Source organism: Branchiostoma belcheri, unplaced genomic scaffold (genome assembly GCF_001625305.1).
Source record: "Branchiostoma belcheri isolate BF01 breed outbred unplaced genomic scaffold, Haploidv18h27 scaffold326, whole genome shotgun sequence".
In the NCBI taxonomy this organism is placed as follows: domain Eukaryota; kingdom Metazoa; phylum Chordata; class Leptocardii; order Amphioxiformes; family Branchiostomatidae; genus Branchiostoma; species Branchiostoma belcheri.
The window spans coordinates 30,204-45,532 of NW_017803939.1; the positions used below are offsets into that span (position 1 = coordinate 30,204).

At 39.1% G+C, this 15,329-nt stretch overlaps 2 protein-coding genes across 2 annotated transcripts in view; one reads left to right on the forward strand and one right to left on the reverse strand.

Moving 5' to 3' along the window:
* Nucleotides 1-2,790, reverse strand: part of LOC109475087 (probable tubulin polyglutamylase TTLL1) — a 20,231-nt gene extending 17,441 nt beyond the window's left edge. The window contains exon 1 of the mRNA XM_019775630.1: nt 2,559-2,790. Coding sequence (XP_019631189.1) covers nt 2,559-2,671 — 113 coding nt within the window. The 5' untranslated portion in view covers nt 2,672-2,790. The remainder of the gene's footprint in view (nt 1-2,558) is intronic.
* Nucleotides 2,791-3,188: 398 nt separating this feature from the next.
* On the forward strand, nt 3,189-9,288 carry LOC109475085 (transmembrane protein 41B-like). Its single transcript, XM_019775628.1, has 7 exons — nt 3,189-3,407; nt 4,044-4,179; nt 5,388-5,516; nt 6,803-6,896; nt 7,312-7,416; nt 7,982-8,120; nt 8,963-9,288. The coding sequence occupies exons 1-7, from the start codon at nt 3,191-3,193 to the stop codon at nt 9,130-9,132; spliced, it is 990 nt and encodes a 329-aa protein (XP_019631187.1). The 5' UTR covers nt 3,189-3,190; the 3' UTR covers nt 9,133-9,288.
* Nucleotides 9,289-15,329: the final 6,041 nt, after the last annotated feature.

Here is a 15,329-nt window from a genome sequence, read left to right on the forward strand (position 1 = left end):
GTGGTTTTGATAAGTGGTTCCAGATGTTTTTGCCCATGCTTAAGAGATGCCAAGTTTTTTGGAAGATGTTCGCAGCCAAAACGCATTCTTCCGTACGTCGCATTTCTGTGTAATTTCGCATGTGGTGTGGCATTATGTCCGGGATGATGCACGTCTTTTTATTTTTACCCTAGCTGTTTTGATATTGAAGTAAATGCATATTTTAGAAACATCCCTACTTTTACAATCCTATGGAATAGGCCGTAGGTTTAGGCAGTTGTCTGGTAGCAGAGGTACTATAATTATAAGCAGATATCCTGGTTATCTGGCCGGCGGTAGTAACACTCGCGGTGCTTACCGCAACTGTTGCTGGAATTTGGCCAGGTTCCAGGCGCGCTTAATTAGGTACAGGCACGGTAAGACGGTGGGACTGTCTTTGTTACTAGACATGACCATGATAGTCTGATCTTTATGTGAATGCAATGATTGTGTGTGTGTAATTAAAATGAACTTCCAACTTGAAGCACAGTATCTTTACACGCCCTGGGAGCAGTAATGGATTTAGCTCGTGACGCGCCCTCATTGTATTAACCGTTGCCTAATTATAATGTCTGCACAGTAGGTCTGGCGTTGACGCTTGGGATTTTGTTGAAATATATAAAACTTCACGGAGGATTGTCACCTATGGCTTCTTGTTTAAATTTTGAACCAGCCTGGCGTGTTGACTTCATGGCTCCTATCGTATCATTTTGGGCCATAATACTTAATATGATGCCTATATATATATAGGCCTGTTTTTATTTGTCATTTTTTTCGCCTGCCCGCTCCATTAGTTTTCTAGAAAAATATGTTAACCAAGAAATTAAATTGGTGTGGCCTAAGTGTCTTAACATGAGATGGCAAGTCATTCCACAGTACAATCGCACGATGCAGAAAGGAACATTTCCTGTTGTTCATTTTAGGTTTGGGTAATCTGAAATTGTTGCATACAGAAAATCTGGTGTTGTGATTATGAGATACTGCTACAAGGGAGTTGTAGATCTAGATAGTCTGTGGTTGAACAGTGGTTCACAACTAGTGAGGGTCTAAAAGAACATAATCAATGTACTGATGGAGAATTGCTCTCTCACACTCACAGTCGGCCAACCAAGATTCAGATGCCTGGTTGATTCTATTGGTGCATGTTAAAATGTATCATTGCAGACTGCTTTGGCTCAAATCAACCTCATAGGTTCTGTGGCCACACACCCCTGTTGTGTGACCATCTGTTGGCTATTAGCCTAAGGACCTACTAAAATGTCTTTACTTAAGTCGAGGAGACACCGCTATACAGACGAACCTATACAGACATTTCAAACCCAAAAGTGCTTTTTTTTTATTTTATTTATTTTTTATTTATTAATCTTGAGGGTCGCCCCTTCAGTTGATAAACAACTGATTTCCAAGGGGGCCCTGGCTCCACATCAACAGATGAATCAACAAAACGTTACAATTGTACAACATAAAACACAAAATCGAACATAGGAGTAATTCAAAATACGTTGAACAATATCAACTCAAAATCAGAATTACAGAGCCTGTCACATACGTAAATCAAATAAATAGAACAAAACAAACAACAAAATCAATCCGTTTGCAAAATAAAATACTAGCTATACATGTAGGTCATTGCTTGTTATGGTCAGAGGGGTCAGAGGTCAGATTTTAAGGCTTGTTTGAATGAATTCAGAGTGGTTTCTAATTTTGTCGCTGGTTTGAGGGAGTTATAGATGGAAACCGCTCTGAAAGCAAACGTTCGTTGGCCTGTTCGAGATGTGTATTTTGGTCTGTGTAGCTGTTGAGCCTGCCTGGTATTATAACTGTGGATTTGACTGTTATAGGTAAAAGTGTTGAGTAGATAGCTAGGTGCTAAACCATGTAAACATTTGTAAACCATAGTGCATAAGTGCTGAGTTCTCCGATCCTGCAGATACTCCCATTGTAGTGTTTGATGCAGTTCTTCGACGTTAGCTCTGGGGTCACGCCTGAGTACGATCCTGGCAGCCCTGTTCTGAAGAATCTGTAGTCGTCGTTTGAGTGTTGAGCTGCTGTTGTCCCAGATGACATCACAGTATTCCAGTATTGGTAAGACAATGGCCTTGTATAGCATGTTAGAGACATTTGTGCAAAGATATGGTCGTAATCTTCTAAGTAAACCAATACGCTGAGAGACTTTCAGCTCAATGCAGTTCCTTACAATACTGCAAGAATGGTTATTATCGAAATGAAAGTACTAGTATTCTTGATACATTTTGATACCACATACGGCTGAGGAAGATTCAGCTTGCCTATAGTGAGGTGGTCTAGTGACTGTGAGTTCCATTTTATCTCTCTTGCCGTCCCAACCGCAAATCTACATACCAAATAACATAAGGATACATGCACCACAGTTATAAACTGGATTAAAAAATCTGCAACCCCTATGTATGGTTTACCTAAGACATATACCGGTAACCTTCTCGACGATGGTATGTGTCAGGTAAACTTCCAGTTCCAAGTAACGCTAGCCTAACGGTTAGGGTTAGGTGTGTGCAGCTTACCAGTAAAAGTTCCAATCCTCATCCGCAGAAGCACTTATCCAGCCTCTCTTCTCGAAATTATTAATCAGCACAGACTTCTCGATGTCACAGGCATATTTTACTTTTCCCGCCATCCTTATCTGGTCTCTAGGAGCTCCGAAACCGTCTGCAAAACATGAACTCCAAAAAATTTGACACCCTGACCGCCATTTTGGATTTCAGCCAGATGATTTACATCACGTGACCTCGGTTGGCCAGGTAACTGGTATTTTTAGCTGGAAATATCATTTCATTTTAATAAATCATATGTCACAATGCAGGGTTCTGCAACTCTATGACACTGTATAAACGTTATTTAGACGGTTTCTTGAAAGAATGTGTATTTTCCCAGCACACTACAAAGATACGGGGTATTCCATTCACATGAATGCTCACTTTGTAGGGAGTACACTATGATGAAAAAAGACTCAATGTAAAAAGATATTTCCCTGAAATTTGAGTCCTAAAATGTAATTATATGTAATAGTATAAAATGTTTGATTCACTCACATTATTTTGAATAGGATATAACTATTATAGATTTCACATTTATTTGATATCTTTATACAAAGAGCAAAACCCCCACAAGTACAATGTGATCGTCCCAAAGTGTCATGGCTGCTTCCCAGTCAGAAAAGTCGTCTGATAACGGCTTGGCCGCCGGTTTGGTGGAAAATTACGCCCCAGACAACGTCGTGCGCCCTCCCAGTCCTCTCGGAGCTACACCGAGACCTCCTCTAATGAGAGACCGCCAGGGTTTGGCCAAGTCTGCTGCACAAGGCACGGGAATGGCTCACAGAGAACCAGAAGGAAACCACGGCCAGTCATCGCGTATGTTTCCTCAGGCCTTTTGAAGTTAATATGTTGTTGCCAGACAGGCGATAGCCAAATTTGACGATAGCCGTATTTGATACCTGGTAAACAGGGGTGGTCTGGTTAGTTTTGATTGCTTTTAAGACAGAAAGCAACGAATTTTGGAATGAAACATCCACATAAAGTTAGAGTTGGACCTGAAAAATAGCCTCCGTAGCTAGCAGGCTAAGTTATAGAACTGGGGGTTTGGTGGTCTTCGGCTGTTGTCTGATTAACCCAGTTCTAAAAAATGGGGGTAATTCAACCAGGCCAGCAATGTTGCCTACATGCAATCAGAAAATAGCACATAATAGCTCCCAAAGACCCATGGGCCAGAAGACCGCCAAAACCCCCATTGGCCTGCTGTGGAGGCTACGGAACAAAATCATGTTGAAATTTAGTATTGTCTACTTGTATTTTTAAGGAATCGAATTTCACAGGTGGTTTTTACCTTGATACTGCATAAAATTGAGTATTTAGGCCTCTGTTTGTGGTGAACTGGTGTAGTTGCTTCCCTTTTCATTGTACATAATTTTATAGCACAGAACATGAGTCATTGGCCCTTCCATGATTCTATACTTATAATAAATTTGTTCTTCTTTATTTTTCTTCCAGGGAAAGATGACCTCAGTAGGTCTGAAGAAATGAGCCGGGAAGAGTCTTCCAAAAATTTCACCATCCTGGCATTTATCTTCCTGTCATCTTTGGTCGTCTTAGGCCTGGTCTACTGGAACTTCCCAGACCTGAAGGAGTAAGGAATTAATTAACCAGGGCTTAAAACTCATTTTTCGGAATAGGTGCACTGGTACACCCAGCTAAAAAAATTAGGGGCACAAAAAAAAATTGGGTGCACCATATGAAACAAAATCTAATTGCAGGTCTTACTGCTCCTCTTTTGAGCGTGAATCTAAGATGCTAACTTCAAAATCTTAAACATTACTACAATAATGATTTTATTAATTTATTTTTCTGGTCCTTAGAGACCAAGAATATCCGGTATACTATTATACATTCTAATGTTAAAAATTCCTACAAAAATATTTGGGTGCACCAGCACACCCACAGAAAAAAATTAGGTGCACAGTGACAACTCCAATTTTGGGTGCAGTAAGGTGCACGTGCACCCAGTATTTCCAGCCTTTAACCTACTTCGACTTAGTACAAGGGCTACAGCTAATTCTAAACATGTAGTCTTGGGGCTTTGAATGTACAAAGGACTAGTATTAGGGCTTTGAATGACTGTAATGCTCTGCATTTTTGTACTCCAGCCAGTGGTCAAATCCAAAAACCAGTTCAAATCCAGGCTAGATAAACGTTGTGAGAACATGAAGTTGTATGTATTGATTTAATTTGATTCATTTCAATTGCAACAGTGCATTTACACGTGGGGCACAGGCAGCTGTTGCTGGTGTTGTGTCCCACATATATAAATGAATACAGGACATACAATACTCATTTTCACTTGAGTTTAGTGGGGAAAGTCGTGTAAAGTGCCTTTCCCAAGGGCACAAGATCAGTGGCATGTCAGGACTCGAACCCGGGACCTCTTGGTTCCGAGTCGTGCATTGCGCCACATGACACCACTTTGCCACACAACCCCACTTCATACATTGCATGAAGCTAGAGCCAAGAGATATTACATTTTGTACATGTACAGACAGTTCTTTCCTTCACAAAGTTGGAATCAAGAAAGAGTGTTGTATATTTGTCTTTAGACTAGAGAAACTGATTTCATAGATGACATCATATTCTAACCTATGTGGTACCAGTGTAAAAGAAAGGGACCTTATCAACAATTTTATTGACCTTATTGACAAACATATTTTAATGGTCTGTTTAGTTCCCCTTATAAATGAGCATGTCAACACTAGGGGCTGCTCAGTAGAATACAGTAAACAACCAATGGCTTATGTTTTAATTCAATACCTTTTAATGCTTGTCTCATTTTTTGTTCACCAGGGAGGAGAGGGCAGCTGTGAAATTACCCAGAAACATTGAGGATGCCAAAGCCCTAGGGCGTGTGCTGTCAGTTTACAAGGAGGCGTACTATTATGAAGTCATGGCAGGAGTCACCGTCACATATATATTGTATCCTTTCAGTCGCAACACGTCTTTGAATTGTTAATTTTAAATGTTCAACAGTTACAAATGTTTAGATGTTCAACCGCATTTCAATTCAATTTCAATTTATTCAATCCAACAAAATCGTACAAAAGCAGGAAATGCTAATGCACCCCTGAATTATGTAATTCGATTTTTACAATTATTGAGACAGGGCAAGTACACAGAAACACACTATATATGTACAAAATATGTACAAACACCATTCAATCTACAACAGGAAGTAGCAGACGTACTGTACATGTAGGTTTTCAAATATCAGCCATTGTCACTGACATTGTAGAGTCTTACTGCACAATGTAAGAAAGACTTTTTCAAGCGTAGAAGCAACCTTAAGCAAAGTGAACATGTTCCAGTTCCTTGTACATATGTTGACTAGTTCTGCTAGTCCATCCTAGTACTGCTGATGGATGTCACTTGAAATGCCCGATATCCAGAAGTAATCTCAGTAGGAGAGTTTGAAATTGGTCAATCAGTAATTTTTGATTGATAGAACTTTATTACTTGACAACTGTACATGGTACAATGTATGGCAACAATGACAATGTGAACAATACAATCAAGTCTATTCTAAGAGACTACTAAGTATTACTACAGGAATGTGTACTTAAATGGCGTATAACATGATGTGTATTAGGCATTGCTATCTGTTACAATACTTTCTTTCTTTTGTAATGCACTAGTCTACATATACATTGGCCTAAGTACGTAGATATGGAGTCGGGGCATGACATAAGTAGATTGAAAATGTCTTTGTCTTTGGGAAGGGTTTACTAGCTTTACATGTGATCATTTTCATTAATTTTTGTCTATCTAAAGTATGTACTGTTATGTTTCTATTATTGTAAGGTCATTCTGAAATGTAAGTGTTGAGTAAGACAGTGACTGTTAACCCCCTGTCACACATTCAGAACCTTCTCCCAACCTTGCCCCTGAACAGTAGCTAACCAAGGTCGAATAAAGTTTGGGAGCAGTCAGGCCAGATCTAGGCCACGTCTGCCTTTGTATACAAATTGAAACGAACACGCCCGAACACCTGCCGAACCTCCCGTCCACACCCAAATGTTTTAAACAGCCAAACAGTAACTGACTCACCAAACTCCAGCCAACCACATTAACCATTTTGATGTCAGTCTCCAGTTCAGCAGTCTAACAGTAACAGATAAATTTGGAGGTAAACTAAATGGTAGACATCACATTCACAAGATGTAGAGGTGTATTGAGTTTGACTTTCCTTGACTAAATGATCACAGTTTACAGACATTTGCCATCCCGGGATCCATTTTCCTCAGCATTCTGATAGGCTACATGTTCCCCTTTCCTCTGGCACTGTTTATTGTATGTTTGGTAAGTTGACATTCATGTCTTTACCACCAGATTTTATTGGTTTCATAAAAAAAGGAAATAAAACATTTCTGAGCAGTGAACTACTGTAATTATGTTTACTGAAGGAAAACATTGTTTTTGCTCTGTTTTCTCTTTTTCTCCAAACAAAAAGTTCAATGACCTGAACCAGACTGTCTGCTGACATGTATTGGGTTACATCATGTTGCAATTTATAGTAGGAGGGATTTAGACTCTTGTCTGACCGTATACAATGTATATGAATGTGTTTGAGTAAAAATTAACAGAGCAGTTCATATGCGAAGGTAAACATTATGTATTTGCTTTGCAAACGGTTTCTAGTCTTAGATTTTTGTTTGTAGGTCATGTTCATGGCTTAGTACTTTTTGTACTGAACATGTGAACATTGTTTCCCCAGTGTTCAGCGACCGGTGCCTCTTTCTGTTATTTATTGTCGTACCTGGTGGGACGCCGGCTGGTCCTACGCTACATCCCCGACAGGGTCAAGCAGTGGTCAGCAACGGTGAGCAGGAGTTTGTGACCAGTAAAAGTTGTAAAATAGAAAATGGCACATGAAAGCACTTTTGGTTGGTGTAGAATACATTGTATCTCATCAAAGTTAGTAAAATGAAGTCCATGCTAGAAAATATAATAGTGCAACATGAATAAAGAAAATACAACATTTATGTCAATATCAAGTTTAATTTGGTTGGCTTCTTTAGGTCTAAAGGAGAAGTTTTTCCTTTTACAACTCTTAACCCTTGTCCTGCGGACCACAACAATTGTTGTTCTGCACATACAGTACCATCTATATAGCACCCTGTGTAGGTACGATTTGGGGGCATTTCTTGCGTATCACACCGCAGCGAAACGCAATGAATACGGAAGTAACCATGCCACCGCAGGGCAAAAAAATTCACGGGTCTATGAACTAATCAAGACATGAAATTATTAAAAGATATTGTGCCGGGAATGCCAGCAGGATAAGGGTTAAGTTCTGACATAAACCTTGAATAGATTGCATTATCCTCAGATAACCTGTACTCTGATTGGTGGATATAAATGATTGACATCTGTCCCTCCTTTAGGTGAGCCGTCACCGTGACAACCTGCTGTGGTACATCATCTTCCTGCGCATCACCCCGTTCCTGCCCAACTGGTTCATCAACATCACCTCTCCTGTTATAGACGTGCCTCTCTACCCATTCTACCTGGGCACCTTTCTAGGTCAGCATAGAACAATATATTGGTTTATTTCACAAATACAATAAACAGTACAATTAGCATGTTTCACATCGCAGCCACAGGCTGAATTGCGTGCACATATTACATACTGTATCACTTATCAAAATCATAATGCCGCAACTATTTAAAACCCTAGCTTATTTTCTTTTAAATACTAGTTAAGTATATACATGTACAAGGACACTAAATACAAGGACACTAAATACAACCTGTAGGCACAAAAGGACTGTACGGATTACCTACTATACAGAGTCGTTCAACAGTGTGACAAAGTATGGAATTGAGCTCTTTTTATAACGGTCGGTTCTTGCTGGCAATTGGTCAATCTTTCTGTTCTGTCTGGTCACCCTGCCGCTAATGTTACCTCTAAGTTATAATGTTACCTCTATACTCTTCTTGAGTGTACTGTCTTGGGTTTCAAAATTCAACAATAGTACACAGGGCTTGAAATCCATTTTGGGAATAGGTGCACTGGTGCACCCAATCTAAATAATTGGGTGCACGAAAATGTGCACCCAATTTGCACCATATCAAGTGAATAAGTAGAATGTCTTTAGCAAGCATCAAGTGTGTATAGTGTTAATCCTTTACACTAATTTAATTTATTTATTAGGCTACACCAATTTAATTTGTTGTTCTTGGATTCGCCGCTCCATTTTTTTGCATTTTCAACAAAAAAAATAAATGCCGGAGTTGAAAACTTTATTAAATGCAATAGTGGCTAATATTAAACTTTGGGTTGACATCATACAAAATGAGACTTACTGTACAAAATGTAACACAGATACATTCAGTCATTCTTTTTCCTCTACCTTCTCCCCCAGGTGTGGCCCCGCCCTCCTGTATAGCGATCCAGACGGGCACCACGCTGTACCAGCTGACTCACTACGGCGCTGCTGTCTCCTGGAAGTCCATGAGTTTCCTGGCTGTGTTTGCTGTTCTGTCTCTCCTGCCTACACTCTTCAAGGGGAAGCTAAAAGAAAAGTTTGACTGATGTTGCATGCATGCTCCTGGTAGATTTTATAATAGGTTGAGCTGGAACCTGAAAATTGGGTTTTTGGCCCTTTAGGCCACACCAATTTAATTTGTTGGGTCTCAGATTTTTTCAGAAAAAATATGAAGCGACAGGGCGAAAAAAATAAAAAACAGGTCTAGGCATCGTATTATAGCACAAAAAGCTACGATAGGAGCCATCAAGTCAACACAAAAGGCTGGGTTACTATTTAAACAATGAATTTGAACTTTTAATCAAACCACTGCATTGATAGTTGGAAAAATTGTAACAGCTAGGAAGAAAAGGACTTTCCTCAACTGTTGGGGGCAAAATATGAAAAGTTTTGAGTTGACTCAGAACCAGAATCTTCTCTTTTTTTTGCAAATCAGAAAAAAATTAAAGAGGTGAATCCAAGATGCAACAAATTAAATTGGTGTGGCTTACCGGTACCTCCCTAATAATGATTGAAATTATACGAAAGGAAAACCTCCAGGAAGATGTTGTCCCTGGTAGATTTTATAATGTTGAGCTGTAAAAATCCAGAACTACTCTTTCCACCCAAGTTACTGGACATTCTTGAAATATGCTCAAATTAGATCACTCCAAAGTCTCTAATACATGCAGATAAAGCACTTTTGAAGGGTTTTGTGTCCCAAAATTGACCCAGGCTGGTGCCAAATTAGGACACAAGATTCAGGTTTTTATATTGTATTTACACAAATGGAATCTTGTCAGTAACATTGTACAGGACCATTTGCAGTCTAACTACAACTTCTCCATGACTGCATGATATACACTGTACTACAAAATGTAGTAGGACAAAATTTTTAACAGGGCATTGCGTCTTAGGTTTCTACTTTCGTCAGAAATGGTAATTTAATTGGGAATTATTTCTACTTCTACTTAAAAGGTGGCCTAAACATTTATTTCCAGGTGACTGAGGACCAAAGGTAGCCAGCAGGAGAATTTGATGTTTTTTTCTGCAAGATGCCACAGTGCAATCCTCCTTGTTCAAATTTTATTTTCAAAGGAAACTTTCCTTTTGGCATGTAGATCCATGCTACTTTGGTAGGGATTTGCATTCTCCAGTTGGTGCCAAGTATGAAAATTCATAGCAAGAAGCTTTGTTAACCTTTACATTGATGAAGGTTAGACATCCAGGTAAATAATTGAATTACCTATGAGTTTGTTAACCTTTTTATGCCTATTGTTCAGCCCTGTTATACAGGTTTGGTAACAAAAGGCTACTTCAAAAGGCTACTGATGAAGTAGCATTTTGTTGTATATTTTCTGTAGCTCATTGACAAAACGTACTGCACCTGTGCGATACCCGTTATGTCAATGTATTGTGTATAGCACTTCAGCAGAACTTCTAATATAAGCTCGTACATGTATATGCGTACATAAGGTTAAAATCCTGTCTTTCATTTACAAATGTCGTGTTGGAAAAGATGTTGTCTGGAACAGGCAAAATTCTGATGCAACGTTGACCAAACATCCAGCGAAAACCGGTGAATATCTGGGTTCCGTGCAGGTGCAGTACGTGTCATTTTCTGTTACTAGTGTTAGTAAAGGTCTGTAGGGTTTACTTGTATCATTTAGGGTGAACATATCCCTGGTATATGTATAGTAATATATACATGTATATATGTGGTCTGGAATTACATAATAGCAGAAAGATATGATTGTATTGGGAAAAGGTGCATGGAATTCTTGAGTGTTTAGAGATTAATATAGAGATAGAAAGGAAAAATAGCTCGAGCAGTGGGTTAGAAATAATTATTTAAGGAATACTACACTACAGGAAGTAAATCTTCCTAGTCAAGGTCTTAATGATGACTTTGGTTGGTTTTGTCCAATTTACATGTAATTTACATGTACAAATGCAGTACATGTAAGTCTTTTTTATGAGAACCAAATCCTGAGAACTCAAAGGGGTAAATTGTATTCTATGTACGATTTGTCATCTGTGAATACATAGAATGATTTAATTCCATACCTCATACTATGATAATATCATTACAACTGATGACTGTGTTGCTTACAGAACTCAGACATTTAGGTTTAGGTTGGAAACTTGCAATCACATCTTGAACTCAGGTATTTGCATGTTAAGAGATATGCTGGATTATGTTAGAATTGACTAAGTGTCACACACAAAGGCCATTGTAAAGCTGTCTACCACAAGTTGTCACAATATGAAAGTTCATCCGTGTTGGTAGTTATATGTTTAAAGTTAAAACTTTTGATCCAACACAAAAAGTTCTCTCACCTAGAGCTTTCGACCAGTTAATCTGGTCTTCCTCAGTAGACTGACCCAGTGAAGCTTGTCACTAGGCTTCTTTGAAGTGTGACGTCAACACTGAGTCAAAAGTATCTGGTAGACGATGTCGGCCCCCGTGACAAGAAGCCACGTGACAAGCTTCACTGGGTCAGTCTACTGAGGAAGACCAGAGTGACTGGTCAAAAGCTCTAGGTGAGAGCACTTTTTGTGTTGGATGAAAAGTTTTAACTTTAAACACGATTTGTTACAGTTAGAACAAACATTCCTTGTACACCTAGACTCAGGTACAGTAGTGGTTACAAACTTTCCAATGGGTCTTCTGCTACAATGTTGTGTATGTACCATTATATTGAAACAACCTGGGTGCATGTACAGGTTAGCCTCTACCAGGCTTTAGAAGCGATCTACTAGTATTTGGCCAATTTCTACTCTTTCCAGCCACTTCTGAAGTCCAATAGAGGTCACATAAAGGTCTGGAGTTTGTGCAATTTTTTGAGGAGGCATTCTTACATTTTGATTTAAAAATTTCAGTTTTGATCGCTGCCTTTGCAAGTCTGGCCAAATTCTGTAGTGCCATATATACATGTATCTATGGTTGTGAAATGTATGCAGTAGTCATGAGATATTGTTGTACACTTCAGGTTGTACTTCAAATACATAGTATTTACAGGTCCTACCACAGGCAGTAGGCCTCACTATTACCGGCTTCCTACAGAAGAACAAGGTCTAGGTTTAGAGTAACATCCTGCTGTAGACCAATTGAGTGTCAAAGAGTGAGGGCCATAGCATTATTCCATTGAGATTGGAAATGTTTTGTTAAACATGAAATGCCATGTGTGAACGATGGGTGTACAACTTTGGCATGTTGATAAGTGATGTCATTGAGATTGGGAACAGCTTCATGTATAAATCCACGATTGAGATGTTGTATCGCAGGTGGGGATCCTTCCTAGACTTAGCTACCCATTGGTTGTTTTTAATCGTTTTCAAATGTTTCAACTAAGAACTGTGCAGTGTAATAAGTGCAAAAAAATGATTGTTTGAAATGGCTCCGCTGGTGCAATATATATGTAGTGTCTGTTACAGATAAATACCCTCAACCTGATATACATGTATTAGTGTTTGTATTTGATTTTGACTATTGTAGGAACATACTATATACAAATGTACATCCATTTGAATACACATGTACGTCAGATGGACTTTCCTGGCACTTCTCTTTCTTTAGTCTGGTACACGATGCTAAACCAGATAGTAAGTGATGGCTGAAGTGGCTGGAAAGAGTAAAAATTGGACAACATGCAAGGGAAGCACTCCTTTAGCAGACCAACTCCCTTGGCATGTTATCTATTTGGCCAATTTCTACTCTTTCCAGTCATTTCCAAAGCCTGGTAGAAGACCTGGGCTATTTTCACATTGTCACAGCAACACTTGAATAAATCTTTAAAAATAAAACAATCAAACATCAGACCACACAAGACTTCCGATTCCTGAAATCAGTAACAACAGGTTTTATTGAACTGAACAGGTAATACACACAGAGTATTGACTTCTACACCATCTCTTCATCATGATCAGGTTGCCATGGTGATGACACAACATCCTTCCAACTTTGCCTCTCCATCACAGATAAAGTTCTGATACGGGAAGTACAAGATGACGATGAAGAGTCAGTCTGAAGTTTTCATAGACTGGAAACTGGGCAGACCTGGACTCTGGTAAACCCTCTGTTGCTGCTAACTTCAGGAAGGACGTAGTTTCTAGACGGCAGTAACTTACAGGCCCAGCTTGGTACGCCTCCAGTGACGTCTCTTGGCATTGTACCTGGAACAATGCAAGGTGTAATGATGTAAGTCTGTGCACATGTATGGTGTTCTTGCAATCCTAATGAAGTCAGGAATACATGTACCTGCACTATGCTAAAGCTTCCTAACAGTGGGTAACAATGACAGGGTTGGACAAGTTTTCAAAAATCCACTTGCCATTTCGACTTGCCCAAATCAACTTTTCACTTGCCCAAAATATACATACATTGTACATGTCTTTCTGTGCATTTTTACTACCACCAAGGAAATGATCTTATTTTGGAGTTTATAATGTTGGACGCTTTATTTTTCAGTGGTTCCACTTGCTCCAAACACTGTAGCAGCTATACTTTGCATCCAAACAATACTTTCACTTGCCCTGCAATTGGACTTGTCCAACCTTGAATGAGCATATTCCGACGATGATAACACTCAAATTCATATATCACTTCAGAGTTCTGAATCCTATACAGAGTTCTTACTTCTTAGCCTGTCAATCTCTCACTGTTATTAAGGGCTGAGTGGGCATCTAGAGTTTGTGGCCATACACTTCTACATGATGTAAATTGAGGGACCCTTTCCAAGAATACTGAATTATAGGAGCTGAGGATGTCTTACTACTGGCACTTCCATGGCACATAACGGCTTGCAGACTGGCTTGCGCCCTGATTTTCTTGGGGAAAAAACTGAATGAAGTTCACACCCAGACTTTGTCTTTGACCTGAAGCACCCACTTGAGACTTTGATGGTCAAGAAAGTTTATTAGAAGAGAAATATGGTAATAATTATTACCTGATGGTGTTGCCAGTCTTCATGCGGACCCACTGTGGGATAGGACGATTCTGCTTCTGCTTCTTAGCAAGCTTCTTCTTGATGCGGAATGTCTTGTGGGCTCCCTGGTGACAAAAGGTATGCAGAAAAAGGTTATGTTCAAGCACTACACAGTTCAAGTACACTAGTAGCCAATAAAAGTTATTAAAACATGATATCGGAGTCCCAGTAGATAATTAATTTGTAAAAGACTACAGCTAGCGAGTTAGTGAAGGAAGCAGAATTGAAATTTACAGTGACGTTCATTTATTTATTTATCTATTTCATCTTGAAAACACCTGGTTCATTGATTTTGTATCTGAGCAAGTACTAGTAATAATGTTACTAACAGCAGTACTACAGTACTTTGCTCTTCATGAAGATTATTTCTGCAAGAACTTACTGTGCCCCCCTCCCTCCCCCTGCAAACACAACTTTGCTAAAAAAAAAGCTTAAGAAGTTCGAGTAATCTGAATCAAATGAGCGGACGATGTTCAAGTGTGTAGCAGAGCGTTCCATGCTATTGATATCATATAGAAGTAACCATGGGAGTCGAGGTTAGACATAAGCTGGATAGACAGGACGAGTTCTGTCATCTGTTGTGCTATCTAGAGGGAACTCTCGTGTTCTTGCGTTGACGGGAGCTAGCAAACCTAGCATTATGTACGCCATCCGTACGCCCAAACTAGGGAATCGTAAAAATCAAAGTCTTATTATTTATTAGGACCCTCAAAAAACGTATGAAATGGAATATGACCCTCTTAACTTGCTAAAAATTCCATACCATTTTTACTGTTTTCGCTTCTCGTCTGCTCCAAGATGGCTGACGATGGAAAAAAGGAGGATCGAAATCGAGGCTGATGGATCATACCATCGGAACAGCTTGTAGAGGACGTAAGTTTATAATCATTATATTGATCAGCTTTAAAAGATACATAAACAAATTTATTTCATATAAATTAATATCTGTACATGTTTAATGATTGAATTAGAACTATTAGCAGCAATTGATAACAATTGATCCTATATTTAGCTTATTAGTGGATTCGTAAAAAGTCAATTTGGTTTGTCCCAAAAGGTCTTTGATATTCTTCCGCGATCAAAGTCCATATTCCATCATTTTTTATATTCACACGTAAAATCATCACAAAAATACTCGAGTATTAAAGCAGTAACACTTATCGGTATTAATTAAGAACTTGGTCATTTTGGATTAAACGTTGCGACCTAAATAAATTGGGAGGGTTATTTTGGCACTATTTTCTGTGCGTAGGGCCACCATTGTTGACAGAGCATGT

What these genes read in the sequence shown, in the direction of transcription:
- LOC109475085 (XM_019775628.1), top strand. Translation starts at nt 3,191, where the DNA reads ATGGCTGCTTCCCAGTCAGAAAAGTCGTCTGATAACGGCTTGGCCGCC. An exon ending in GTCACCGTCACATATATATT is followed by an intron (nt 5,517 to 6,802) that starts GTATCCTTTCAG and finishes AAATGATCACAG; the next exon opens with TTTACAGACATTTGCCATCC. An exon ending in CACTGTTTATTGTATGTTTG is followed by an intron (nt 6,897 to 7,311) that starts GTAAGTTGACAT and finishes TTGTTTCCCCAG; the next exon opens with TGTTCAGCGACCGGTGCCTC.